Genomic DNA, 14,096 nt, shown 5'->3' on the forward strand with positions numbered 1-14,096 from the left:
TTCCACTTGATTACTGTAAGTTATTTACTTATCTTTACATGCTTATGCTTTAATTATCTTTGATGAGCAATTCACAAGCATCCACTTCTACTGTTAATAATGATAAAAATCTCATTTTATTTTTAGATGAAGAAGATGTTTCTTTTTTGCTTAAATTAGATGTAAAATCTGATGTTATATTCCCTATTGGTAAAGAAAAAATTGAAGAAATATATAGAGATATAGATTATAGTTGTAAGAATAATATAGGATTTGATTCTGTGAGAACTTATAGAGAAATAAGAAAAGTAGAAGATATTATAATTAAACATACGGATATACAAGAAGAAATCTCAGAAAGATTATTTAAAGGATATATAACTAAGAAAGGTCAACCTATAATCTTTGAAGAATTATTAAAATATAAAGAATATTTAAAGATATTCAAAAGATTGAAAAATATAAATATAGGACCTGATTGACAATTTCTTAAAAATATAAGATAGATCTTATAAATAATTTCATTAAGGGCAATATAGTACTTTTAATAAGAAAGGCTATTATGAAAAATAGGAAGAATCTACCAGCCATCTTCAAAGTTGTCCCTCAAATCCTTCATTTTGAACAAAAGCCTCCTAAAATGGCCTTTTTCACACGGAATACAATGTTTTCTTTCATTTTCTCAATAAATCCTTGTGAATTAATAAAAAAAATTAAAAAATTAAAATTAATTACAATTGTAGTCTCAAAATTCTTGAAAAAAAAAATACGAATGAGTGAGATGATCCCGAGGAGGTTTGTTGGGAAGCCCCCAAATCGATCAAAAAATAAGATCGGAAATATTGGTCGACGAGCTTAGACCAATTTTGACAACATCATGGACCTTTTCGGGATCAGTTCACCGCCTGCAGATTAAGGTAGTGATTGTGTTAGGAGGAAGATGTCGAGGTGGGAAAGAAATATTTTATTTTTAATTTAATTTTTTAATTATTTATTTGGGATTAATTTGCACTTTTTAAAAGAATTAGGATTACGATAACAAATAATTTTTTATTTTATTTAAATATAAGAGTATATTCAATGGATCGAATAGGGAAAAAAAGGGGACAATGCTACATGTATTGAATTTTTTTATCTAATCCCTTGCCGAATACTCACAACAGGAGGTGGGGACCACATTTTGAATTTTTTTTATTCATGCAGGTTCCGCATTCATGTGAGAGGAGTAAACAATTCGGTACACCATAAATAGAATTATTCAAAAAAATAAAATAAAAAATGCAGTATTCATCCGCCAAAATGGAAGTATGAAAAGGTACAATAAAGCTATTTATACAAAGTTGAGTTATAAAGTGTGTTGGTAAAATCTACGCCATTGATTTCAAATGATTTAGAAATCTGTTTTTGAAATGATTTGTGTAGATGTGATTTTGTCATCGATCAAATTTTGCACCAATTGCCCTACATCGATTCAACGAGAATAAATCTTCTTGTACATTTCATACAAGACAATTTGGATGATATTGAGTGAAAATTCAAAAACACTTTGACAGAAAAAGTGTGTTGAATTCAAAAATTGTTCAATAATGTGTCGATACGTGGCACAATGCCAACAATGATGTCATACAAAATGTTAACATGTAGCATGTTTGATCAAACTTTGCGTAAATGGTTATCAACAAAAATAGCCCACGTGTAACGATTGCATCGGATCTGACTGAATTTTACAAAAAAGAATCTTTTTGACTTTTCTCTAAGTCCTAATCTTGATATTTCTACTTATTTCACCGGCGGCGATTGGCCGGGAAATGACGTCAAAGATTCTTTCTGCTCTTCCCACTCACTATCCTCCCCAGCCGGTTCGCCGGCCATTTATGCCTTCCGGCAAAAACATTCTATTATTTCAAGATTCCTCACGATTGATATCATACAAGCATAAAGAAAAAGTCTTAATTTCACCTTTTATTAAGCCCAAGAAAGCCTCTCCAAGTGTAATTGTCAATTCCCACTTGAATTTCCCAATCATTTCTTCACAAGATCATTTGGGCACCTGGACTGCTCTTTTCGCCACTGGAGCTTTCGGCATCTGGTAAATGCAAATTTTCATGGTAATAAAATAAAAAATAAAATGTGGGTCCTTATCAACTTCACTTTTTTGTTGCTTGATCGATTGAAGGTCAGAAAAAACCAAGATTGGGAGTGCATTGAGTGGTGCATTGGTTAGTACTTTAGTGGGTTTGGCTGCTAGTAATCTAGGAATTATTGCAAGTGAAGCACCAGCTTATAATGTTGTACTGAATTTCCTGCTGCCACTTGCTGTTCCATTGCTGTTGTATAGAGCAGATATGCGACGAGTGATTAGGTCCACTGGCACATTACTCCTGGCCTTCTTGCTAGGATCAGGTAAATTTTGATGCCACCATAAATTTCAATTTCATTGAAAATTCAGAGTTCTAGTCGATGATATCTCCCCTCTAAAAATTTAAGCTTTTAGACATGATTTAAATACGGTATCAGCTCAGATAGATCCTCTGTTAGCATTTAAAGTTGAATATGACAGTTTAAACTCTTAGACGAAGACGAGATGATTTGACAATTCTATCTTTTTATTAATTATAATTGTTCCATCATGAATGCTGGAGTTTACTGTTGGCATCCGTTCTTTCTTCATTTTTTTCACAGTTGCAACAACGATTGGTACTGCTGTGGCTTTCCTGATGGTGCCAATGCGATCGCTTGGTCAAGATGGTTGGAAAATTGCTGCTGCTCTAATGGGAAGGCATATCGGTGGAGGTATTTGTATTCTCTCCTTTTATACTCTTCAATTGATTATGTTGTCCAAATTCGAATATTTTCATATGTGAAGAAGTTAAAAAGTACTGTTCTATAACGCTTATACTTGTTTTCTACTCACAACTGAGAGCATTCTGTGGTGCTCATTGCATAGATTGTAGCGGTGAAAAAAATGTGTTCCATGATGTTAGTTTTGGAGAGTAACCTGCCCAAAGATTTTCCGGCAACCTAACTGTTTTAAAGGATTCTAATTAGTCTTTACGTCCATAGCAGTAGCTACTATGACCGGTAGAAGAAATTTTCTGCTTAAATTGCTGTCCCTTGTCAAATTTTGGCATACTGTTAGCTTATCAAAATATTTTTAGGAGCTCTTTATAACAGTTTTATGCTTTTTTTCACTTTTTGCTGATATATATTTTTCCTGCCGTGTAGCCGTAAACTATGTTGCAATTTCTGAAGCTCTCCAAGTCTCTCCTTCGGTTTTAACTGCTGGACTAGCTGCAGATAATGTTATTTGTGCAGTATATTTCTCCACATTGTTCGCATTGGCATCTAAAATACCAGCTGAGTCTTCAACTTCAACTTCTGGTATGTGGTACTGAATACAACAAAAACTCAATCTGCACATCTAGATTTATTTACACAAGTTCATTTTTTTCTCAACCTTGCCACAAATTCTTCTTTGATGGTTTAATAATACGTTAATCTTTGGTAGATATTGAAGTTACTGAGGAATCAGAATCTAGAAATAAGCTTCCTGTACTACAGACTGCAACGGCCCTTGCTGCATCCTTTGCTATTTGCAAGACTGGTAGTTTTCTAACGAAGTATTTTGGCATTCAAGGAGGTGGTCTTCCAGCAATTACGGCTATAGTTGTTATTTTAGCAACTGTATTTCCAAAGCAATTTGCTTACCTTGCACCTTCTGGTGAGGCTATGGCAATGATATTGATGCAGGTATGTCTTTTGGAAGTTCTATTCAGCTTTCGTGTTAGTCGAAGTATAGGACATGGAATGATCTAACTGCAACAGATTTTGATCTAAAATTGGTGTTTGTAATTCTAATCTTCAACTAATGAAACTTTTCTAGCGTGCATAATCCTTTTTCCGATCTTTATTGTGCTTCTTTGCTGGTTATTATAGAGAGTAAGACTTTGGCTGGAATTCTATCCGTTGTGGTGTTAGTGAAACTAAAGGACAAATAAAATTTCACAAGCATGCCATATGGGTACACAAACAGGGTCACAGTTCTTTTGATGCAGAACGATGGATCATTAAAATGAACATAAATTTATCTGGAAAAGGATCTTCATATAGGGATCAAGAACAATGAACTAAAATGTGGCCTGATGTTTCTTTATCTTCGAGTTTTATTTAAGAACCATATTTTTTAACCAGATGTACAAGTTTTACTCGTTGTGAGCTTAATGAATAAGTTTTAACATAAATAATTTCTCCATTGATCAAAGATGGAAATAAGTAAGTTATTTTGATAGTAATGTAAGAGATTTTCAGGAAAAATGTATTTTTTTTACTTAAAAGTAAGTGTGTTCATTTAGTTTTTACGCATTTTAATAATTATATTGTGTATCAGGTATTTTTCACGGTTGTGGGTGCAAGCGGGAGCATTAGGAATGTCATAACTACGGCACCCAGTATTTTCCTTTTTGCTCTAGTCCAGATTGCTGTTCATCTTGCCATAATCCTTGGATTTGGAAAATTGTTCAGGTTCGACCAAAAGCTATTGCTTATAGCATCGAATGCAAATGTCGGAGGCCCGACAACAGCCTGTGGAATGGCCACTGCCAAAGGTTGGAGTTCTTTGGTCGTCCCTGGAATTCTTGCCGGTATTTTTGGCATAGCAATTGCAACTTTTCTTGGCATTGCTTTTGGACAAGCTGTTCTCAAATTCATGTAACTTTTGAATTGCTTAAAATGGGGGGCTTTTCTTGAATCTTTGTGCTCTTAAGCTCTAACTGGACACAACCAGCTGCATACCGGAATTTTCCGCTTTCAGAAATTCAGGATTATTACAATTTACGCTTTGCTATGATTTTATTCATTTCAAACCTTGTAGTACGGATCTTAGACTCATTTCTAGCACCACTTTTCGTTGGCCAGGCTAGAAAAAAAGTTGAAATTTTAGCGGTTCGAACTCGACACATGAAATTTCTAAATGCATCGACACAATTTCACAGCATGATGCCTTTTTTAGAACAGTTAAAATCAGACCAATAGATTCTAACTTTTCAAGGACAAAATAAATATTTATAAGAGTCCTTGGGGGCAGGAATAACATTAAATAATTTCCTTCTTCGAAGGTTGAAAAAGTAACTTATGATCCCAAAAGGTCAACTGCAGAAATTAAATTACTCGATAATTAACTCTTAATTTGGCTAGCAAGTAGATTTTGTGTAAACACACTGTGGCTACAAGTTAAAACACTAGTCCTTTATTTCTAGTTCTGTATTAATTTTTTTGATTATTCTTCTGTCGAATTATAAGCTATTTAAGGCTTTCTTGGACCGTTCTCCGCAAACCATGGATCTACTTATAAGCAGATTACAAGTCTAAACACACCGCAACTTAAAGTTAAAACATTAGTCCTTTTACTTTAAGATGTGTTTTAACTTTTTGTATCATTCTTCTGCCTAATTATAAGCTATTTAAGGATTCCTTGGGGGGCATACTCTCTTCAAAAACTGAATATACTTAAATGAAGGGGATTTTTCTTGTAAAAATGAGCAATTTTCAACTTGCAATTAAGCTGTTTATTTTACTCATTTTTCTTGGATACGCTATGATATGGATTATGATGCCTACAAATGTATTCTGGCTACATTGGTTGTCTGATATACATGCTAAAACCGACTCGTCGTACTTCGGACAACAAGGTTTGATTACTTTGTTCCAATTAATGTTTTTCTCTACACGAAACTTAGTCACCTAGAAAGGTAGGATTTATCAAATTTCAAATAAATATTCGTGTTTGATTATATTCGCAGGTGCAAATATTCTTATATACAGTTTTCCAGTCCTATTTGTTGCTGCATTGGGATGTCTGTATCTTCAACTAGAGAAGTACATAGATCGTAGCAAAGACGAGTACGTGAAATTATCTCTTAATGATATGATCTTATTATACGTAGTTTATTCCTCTACTTTTGTTTGACAGAACCCCTAAAGAGTCTCGTTTTGCCTCATGGAGACGACCTGCGCTCGTGAACGGCCCTCTAGGCATCGTCTCGTGGATAGAGTTATCCTTCTTAGTTATGTTCTTGGCACTCTTGGTTTGGTCATTTTCAGCCTATGTACATAGCATGTTCAAGAATATCACCAGACAATCTGCAGGAAATATGGGAGAGTTTGTGTAAGTCGCTTTGATACGGAAGATTATATACTGGAAGGGACTATGTAACAGAACATCTTTTTCTTTCTTAATACAGATGGGAAGCTAAGTTAGAAAGTGCAGCCCTATTGCTAGGCCTTGTTGGAAACATATCTCTTGCCTTCCTCTTCTTCCCAGTGACTCGAGGATCATCGATTTTACGCGTATTAGGCCTTTCTTCAGAATCAACCATTAAGTATCACATTTGGCTAGGGCATATAGTTATGATACTCTTTGCTTCACATGGTTTATGTTATATAATCTTCTGGGCTTATACAAATCAGACCTCGGAGGTACATTGCATTTTACTCTTTAACTTATAAATTGATTATAATTTACTAAAGAATAATGTTACCGACTTAAGTACTCATTTTGTGAGCATGAAGATGTGGGCATGGAACAAATTTGGAGTCTCAAATGTGGCTGGAGAAGTAGCTTTGCTCTCTGGCTTAGTTATATGGATGACGAGCTTCCCACGCATTAGGAGGAAATTTTTCGAGCTCTTCTACTACACTCATCATTTGTACGCTGTCTTCGTCGTGTTCTTTGTTCTACATGCGGGATTTTCATATTCTTGCATTTCGCTTCCTGGGTTTTATATCTTCCTAATCGATCGATACCTAAGATTTTTACAATCCCAGCAACGTATTCATTTGGTCTCTACTCGTGTTTTACCTTGCCAGGCTGTCGAATTGAACTTCTCCAAAGATCCAGGTAAAATTAAAACAATGAAAAATGCTGGAACTCCCGGGATTAAATCCCGGGTTTGGCTCACCCTTGGATCTTAATCTAATCCGGGCTCTGTAGCAGCTCTGTTAAACTAAAATCCGCTTTTTTAAGAACTTATATTTTGCTTATTTCTGTATTACTTTTACTGCCAGGATTAAGGTACGATCCAGGAAGCATTATGTTCATAAATGTGAAGAGCATATCCAAGATTCAATGGCATCCATTTACAGTTACATCCAATTGTAACATTGATCCTGATAAGATCAGCATTGTCATCAAAAGTGAAGGAAACTGGTCTCAGAATCTGTATAAAAGGCTTGCATCTTCGACTCCAGTGGATCGACTTGAAGTCTCCATTGAAGGACCTTATGGACCTCCATCAACCTCCTATTTAAGGTTACTACAAAGAATCAAATAATCTTCCTGTTTTCTATATTAACCACATAATATAACTCGATGAAAACTCTCTTGTAGGCACGATGAGCTGGTGATGATAAGTGGTGGGAGTGGCATCACACCGTTCATATCCATCATTCGGGAACTTATTTTCATAGCAAACACAACAAATTGTAAAACCCCGAGAATACTCCTCATCCCAGCATTCAAGAAAACTGAAGATCTCGCAATGCTAGAGTTTTTCCTTCCAATTTCAGGCACGAGTTACGACATTTCTCTACTGCAATTACAAATCCAAGCCTACGTAACTCGGGAGAAGGGTCCTTCACCGGACAGCCAGAAGCTCGACCGGAGCATATGGTTCAAGCCAAGCACTTTAGACAGACCGGTGTCTGCTGTTTTAGGCCCAAACACCTGGCTTTGGCTCGGCGTTATAATTGCATCTACCTTCGTCCTTTTTCTCTTCCTGATTGGCATTCTTACTAAGTACTACATATACCCCATTGATCATAACACCAATATAATATATCCATACTATGCAAAATCAATGATCTATATGTCACTTTTATGTATGTCCATGGTTATAATTGCAACTCTAGCTTTCTTCTGGAACAAGAAACGGAATTCTAAAGAGTTGAGGCAGATCCAAAATGCAGACGCTCCAACGCCGACAGTATCTCCAAGACCGGAGTTGTGGTCTTCCAACGTTGATAGAGAGTTAGAAGGCCTTCCACACTATTCTTTCTCTCGAGTTACCACAGTACACCATGGAGAAAGACCGAACCTTAAAAGTATGTGTTTTTCTACAATCTGCTTTGATATAAAAAGAAGCTAAAATCTTATTCATACAATATACCAAAAAAATTCCACAAGCTAACGCCTCCTGTCATATGTGCAGACATACTAATGGAACGTAAAGAATCAAATGTTGGAGTCCTAGTTAGCGGACCAAAGAAGATGAGTCAAGAAGTAGCTAAAATATGTTCGTCCAGGGCTGCAAAACACATGCATTACAAATCCTTCAGCTTTGACTGGTAAATATGAGACAAGACGGTGCTCTTTCTTCACTTCCCTATCTGCAGTTCGGCAGTATTCTTACACTGGTTATATAAAAAATTAATTTCTGTTTGAAATAATTAGCATAAAATATCGTCTTCGAATCAAATTTTTATATCATTTATGTATATGAGAACACTTTGGGGCCCAAAGATTTCATGTTTACAAGCTACATAAGACGTTAAAACTCGACATAACAAATTTTAAACAAGTCGGGTCCAATACCATCCAATCAACGTGCCAAATTTTCTCGTCCATCCTACTCCAGATTCTTATATAATCTTTTGATCCCTGTCCTGTTAGATGTTCTACCGTAGAAAGTAAATAAATATACAGTGTTGGATCGTAGAGAATAAATATATATAAAGTGTCAACATCCATCTGCCTCAAGGGCCCAACTAGAATATCAATGTCACAGTGGCATTTCATTTAATCAATACAACAGTTCATCAAGCTGCAATGTACAGTAATTGTAAATTTACTTATTGTACAACCTAATAGATAGTATAATTATTCTCAAAATCACCTTAAAATGAATAATGAGTAAACATAACTGAAGAAAATGTAAAATGGGCTTACTAAGAGGGGAAAAAAGGATAGAAAAGGGTATAGTCATAGTATCATAATACAAATGTGCTATTCTTACCTCGATACTAGTAAGATTTGGCAAAAATTGCTACTTCATCTGCTGGATTACCAGTCATCAAGCACTTTTTCGTCCCCTGTGGCTGTTCAAAAGGGAAACACCTGATGGTTGCCCCGGTTTCTTCTTTGACCTTCAGTTCTTCACTGTCGCTGCACAGGTGAATCAGGCACGTGTTACATTTACAAGAACTTCGCAAAATGTTCCAAAAGGAAAAGAAACTTCAATAGAAAGGAAAATGGCTAACCTAGCTGACCAGGGACCCCTTGCCCATTTGCCTTGAGCTATTGCCTCTTTAAGCTCAGCATAAGAAAGCACATCCACAATGTTACTAGAGAATAACATTTTGGAGTCAGAATACAAAAATGATCACATGTTACTTGCATCCTAACCTAAACACAGTATATGAAGCATTTTATGTGTGATCAGCCCATTTCTTCCCCCGCAACGACCAAACTCTGGGTTGGAGAGGTACCACCACAAGCGTGCACACGCTCAAAAAAAAAAAAAGAAAAATATGACGAACACCACTTGTAATAAAAATGGAATGACAAAAAACCTGGTTGGTACTTAGAATAGTTACTGCACAGCCAAAGTCATTTCCAAAATATTGAAGAAAGCTTGGCGCATTTTTTAGAATAGAGTTGAACTCACATCCAACAAAAGAGTAATAACTTTCGCTTCAGAATTATTTAGCACTTTGAGCATTCACATTAATATCACTCAAAATACGCGAATTTGTTCACCAATTACAAGGTTTTACTAGTTTTAAATCTTTCAATAGAATATTATTCAAATTTATCATACTCCAGATTTCAAGATTTATTAAAGTATTTTACGAGAGCAGCAGCATATATAATATTTCCTTGACTTTTAACATAGCAGCTTCAGAGAAGAATTTACCTATCTCGAAATGACATTGCCAATCCCAGAAGTGTGGACTGGATCTCATCCAATTTATCCTTAACATAAGGTACCAAAGATGATGATTCCATGGATATACCAAAAACCTTCCCTTGTTTCCCAGGAATATCTCTTCTACAAACAACCACGCTACCGCTTGAAACGTCGCGAGGTCCAATTTCAATCCTTAGAGGTACACCCTATAAGAAAGCATATCAATATTATGACAATTACATTCCTGGTATTAAGTATGGAACTTTAAGGATATAATGAGATGGCTGCAGAAGAACAGTGGTATGTCTATTGCTGTTAGCTTGTGATCACTGTCATTGACAAGCCAATATTCTCACGTCGTATATACAAGCAAAATGCTTAAAATGCAAGTGGACTGTGTACAAGCAGCGCCAAAATTTTACAAAAAATTGGTGACCGCTGCATGTAATCAGGCCCAAAGTCTAATGCAAAATTAAAAGGCTAAAGCCCTAATTTAGGGATCCCTTTTTGCTTTTCAGGGAGAGGGGGTGGGAGCAATATGTGGTGGTACAGAGAAAGAGGACAGCACAAAATGAACTGGATGGGAAGATAAGTACCTTCATTTCCCAAAAGTTGAATTTCCATCCAGGTGTTCTCTGCTCAGAGTCATCAATCTTAGCCTTGATCCCTGCAGCTTGCAGAATTTCTTTCACAGATGAGGCAGCATCAAGTATTCCGGTCCTCTCATCAGCCTTCTTCCATATTGGAACAATAATGACCTGGAAGCACTCTGTAGTTAGACTTCATTAATTTTCTATCAGTATCTACACGAAATATCACTTATTGGGCCACACATACTAAACGCACAATCAAGATATACAAAACGCATTTTGAAATAAGCAAGTCTTAAATTTGAAGAGTTTCCTACCACGACATAATTCTTCTAGAAGACAATATCAAACTCCCCCAGAAATCTCATGGATACATCTGGTCCATATCTTTCGTTTTTTCTCATGAATTCAGGCATATAAAGTTTCCCACCGTTCAAATTACATGTATACAATAATAATGTGTGACAACATTGTCGTTATTCCATATAAACCACAAGTTCAACCATGGTAACTTTTAACATCCAGCACATCATTAGTAGCAAAAATGTTTTCTTAACTTTTTCATATGATAGAGAAAATAAAGCAAAGCAATGAGTGTATCACAGAACTATAAAGCTAGCTAAAAGTTATACAACAGTATTAAAAACACATTTTTGGCATAAGCAATCTGAGAAAAACTTCAAATACCTGCACAGGTGCCAGCTTTGGAGGAAGCATTAGACCAGTATCATCCCCATGGGCCATTATAATACCACCAACAAATCTGGTGCTTATTGCCCATGATGTCTGCCATACGTGTTCCCTTTGTCCATTTTCATCTGTGAACTGTACAGTCATGTAGCTTATTATAATTCGAAAATAATCACTTGTTACACACGTAAAATTAAGAAAACAACATCCATGATAAATCACTAAAGAAAGAATGAAAATAGGCCATATTAGATGATAGAAGGTTCAAAGATCAAAAAGAGGAAGCTTATAAATTTTTGTTGATATCATATATGGTTTTAGAACCTTTTTTTCCCTGGATAAGAAGTCATGTTATGGCAGAGCAGTTGTTAAGCATTGACATCATAGTTAGATGGTTGGTACTGCAGTCCTAATACATAATTATTTGCAAATGCTTGCCAGATTTCAGGACTGCAAGGATCAAATATAACCCATCCCTTAAATCTCGATAACAAATAAAGCAAAAAACAAGCACATCATATTTTTAGTAAGATGATACACTGTAAAAGATCTAAAGATGTGATATGAACCACACATAGTACGTATGCATTACATTGATTAATGGAAGAAAAGGCTTCAATATAAGAAACAGGAAGTTACTTGAGAGAGGCATTCTTTATGTCCAAAGTTTAATGACATACTAGTAAATGTAACAGGTTAAAATACAAATGAGTCAGAAGAAAAGCACACAAATGGGTTAAGGTTAGAAGCTAATGGGAGCAATGCACCGAATTTATTAATAGGATCTGTCATCAACCTGGGTTCCAAATGCACGGGAAAAATTCTGTCCAAGGTTGTGGCTTGTTCCAGCCTGCAAAGCCTTCCGATCACCCATCATTGCTTCAATTGTATAGGTCTTGGAAGCACCTGCAAACGTCTCTACCTTCGACTTACGACCTGCAATAACAGGTATTGCAGCTTGCTCATAAGCAAATTTTGTGTACACATCAATCATCTGTAATGCCTGTAGTTCAGCGGCATGAATTGGTCAAAATCTATGAAATACCTAAGAGCCCCTAGGAGTATCCTACAAGTAAAAGAGCAAACAAACCTCCATTTCTGCTTCCTCTGGAGTGGCATGAGCTGTGTGACCCTCCTGCCAAAGAAATTCAAGAGTCCTGACAAATGGTTTTGTTCGCATTTCCCATCTTGTGACATTTGCCCACTGAAACATAAGTGACAACCACAAGCATCAGCAGGCAGTATCCTCCAGAGTGGAGAAAACAAGAGATGATATGATGAAGAGACACCTGGTTGATCAAAAGTGGGAGATCACGGTAGCTATGAATCCACTGAGTAAACATGTGATTCACGATTGTTTCACTTGTAGGCCTAACCTGCCAGAACCTCAAGAAGTGCAACAATCAAAATGGAAACTCAGGTTGTATTTCAAAATTTGACCAACATACAGAAAAAGGGAAGGTAAAAAAATAAATAGAAAAAGCTGATACGTAATTACCACAAGCTTTTCTTCAAGCTCCTTCCCTCCTCCAATTGTCACAAGCGCTAATTCTGGACTAAAGCCCTCAACGTGGCTAGCTTCTTTCTCAATAAATGAATATGGTATAAACTGCAGCCATATGCAGGTTATAATTATTAGTTCAGTACTAATCCACAAAAACTGTGTCATTATTGAGTACTTAATAGAAGCAGGTTCATATATTTAATTTATGTTCTGCTATTCAACATTGAATAGTCCATTGTCCCATCTAAGCAGGGTTTGAGTGTCTTATAATAAACTTAGTACGCAGAACACTTTGGAAATTGAGAAGTTATCAACCTTGTCGGTATAAACAATTTCAGATTTCTCAGTAGTTTATTTAATAAACTGCATATAACCAAAGCTCTGAACTAAAGAAAGATCAACCCGATCAAATAAAGGGAGGAAAACAGGATTCCATACCTGCCCAATCAATTTATTTAGGTTATATTCAGCAAAATAATTTCAAAAAAATTATTGAATCATTATACAAAATCCTTCATCACTCACGGTCACAGCTAGACCATCTTTATATGATTTCTCCACGCACCATTCAAAACACTTTAATCTCAATGGACAAAAATTAAATCATATATTTCTGTAAAGATATGCATGCTCTCACCTGTGGGAAATACATATTACTATGACCAGTTTCTTTAAACTTCACATTCAAATATTCCTGCGGCATCAACGAATCAATACAAACAAGAACATCACATAACCGTCAAAATCGGAATTAAAAAAAATCAAATATTAAACTAAAAGTTGAGAATTCAACAACCTGAATAGCTTCCCAAATAGCATAACCGTAGGGACGAATAACCATGGTGCCCCGAACCGGACCGTAATCAGCAAGCTCGGCATTCGCAATGATGTCTAAGTACCAAGCATTGAAGTCCTGCGAGCGAGGCGTAATTAATCTGTCTTTGTCCTGCTGGACTTTGAGCTTTGGAGGACCTTCTAGTTCGGAAGTAGACGATAATTCTTTCTCGGCGGTGCTGCTTTGCGCGGAACAATTGGCCGTAGAGTGGCGGCGCAAAGGGAGGGGGAGGTAGCGACGGGGTATCGAGGCGGCGGAAGAAGAGGAGGTGAAGAGAGAAGTCAGTGATGGGAGTCTCAGAACGCCCATTTGGCGGTGATGCGCGAGGCAGTGTCGAATTTTAGGCTGCGAATTGAAGATGAGGTTTTAGAATGGGATTGGGGTATTATGAGTGCTACTATGTGGGAAATGATACAGATATTTGTACAAAATTTTGTTGATAAAATGGTGTATTCATTCTAACAAAATTAACGGGCCTCATGTGAATATAAAAAATGTTGACTTGTGTTCCTCACCCGCATTGTGAATAATGAGTAAGAGAGTTTGTACCTATAGCATGATTCGAACGAAAATGCCATTTTTATCAAAGTTGTATG

The 14,096-nt window shown here is 36.2% G+C and overlaps 3 protein-coding genes across 5 annotated transcripts; 2 read left to right on the plus strand and 1 right to left on the minus strand.

Moving 5' to 3' along the window:
* Window positions 1-1,669: 1,669 nt before the first annotated feature.
* LOC111402980 (uncharacterized membrane protein YjcL-like) lies at window positions 1,670-4,851 on the plus strand. Its single transcript, XM_023031315.1, has 6 exons — window positions 1,670-2,068; window positions 2,156-2,382; window positions 2,662-2,772; window positions 3,205-3,360; window positions 3,488-3,729; window positions 4,367-4,851. Exons 1-6 carry the CDS (start codon window positions 1,788-1,790, stop codon window positions 4,688-4,690), a joined length of 1,341 nt encoding a protein of 446 aa, XP_022887083.1. The 5' UTR covers window positions 1,670-1,787; the 3' UTR covers window positions 4,691-4,851.
* Window positions 4,852-5,597: 746 nt separating this feature from the next.
* Window positions 5,598-8,343, plus strand: LOC111404325 (ferric reduction oxidase 2-like). Its single transcript, XM_023033148.1, has 8 exons — window positions 5,598-5,666; window positions 5,723-5,877; window positions 5,948-6,142; window positions 6,219-6,453; window positions 6,547-6,874; window positions 7,042-7,285; window positions 7,364-8,076; window positions 8,184-8,343. Exons 1-8 carry the CDS (start codon window positions 5,598-5,600, stop codon window positions 8,321-8,323), a joined length of 2,079 nt encoding a protein of 692 aa, XP_022888916.1. The 3' UTR covers window positions 8,324-8,343.
* LOC111402979 (proline--tRNA ligase, chloroplastic/mitochondrial-like) lies at window positions 8,245-13,879 on the minus strand. Of its 3 annotated transcripts, none has more exons than XM_023031314.1 (12): window positions 13,462-13,879; window positions 13,303-13,359; window positions 12,660-12,770; window positions 12,451-12,537; window positions 12,252-12,365; window positions 11,958-12,164; window positions 11,159-11,296; window positions 10,478-10,639; window positions 9,888-10,087; window positions 9,232-9,315; window positions 8,988-9,136; window positions 8,245-8,361 (listed from the first exon to the last, which is right to left on the minus strand). In XM_023031314.1, the coding sequence occupies exons 1-11, from the start codon at window positions 13,807-13,809 to the stop codon at window positions 8,995-8,997; spliced, it is 1,650 nt and encodes a 549-aa protein (XP_022887082.1). In that variant the 5' UTR covers window positions 13,810-13,879; the 3' UTR covers window positions 8,245-8,361; window positions 8,988-8,994. The 3 variants fall into 3 exon arrangements, with proteins under 3 accessions (XP_022887082.1, XP_022887081.1, XP_022887080.1); XM_023031313.1 differs by lacking the exon at window positions 8,245-8,361 and adding an exon at window positions 8,705-8,795; XM_023031312.1 differs by lacking the exon at window positions 8,245-8,361 and having other exon boundaries at window positions 8,741-9,136; window positions 13,462-13,878.
* Window positions 13,880-14,096: the final 217 nt, after the last annotated feature.

This window comes from Olea europaea, chromosome 11 (assembly GCF_002742605.1).
Source record: "Olea europaea var. sylvestris chromosome 11, O_europaea_v1, whole genome shotgun sequence".
Lineage (NCBI taxonomy): Eukaryota > Viridiplantae > Streptophyta > Magnoliopsida > Lamiales > Oleaceae > Olea > Olea europaea.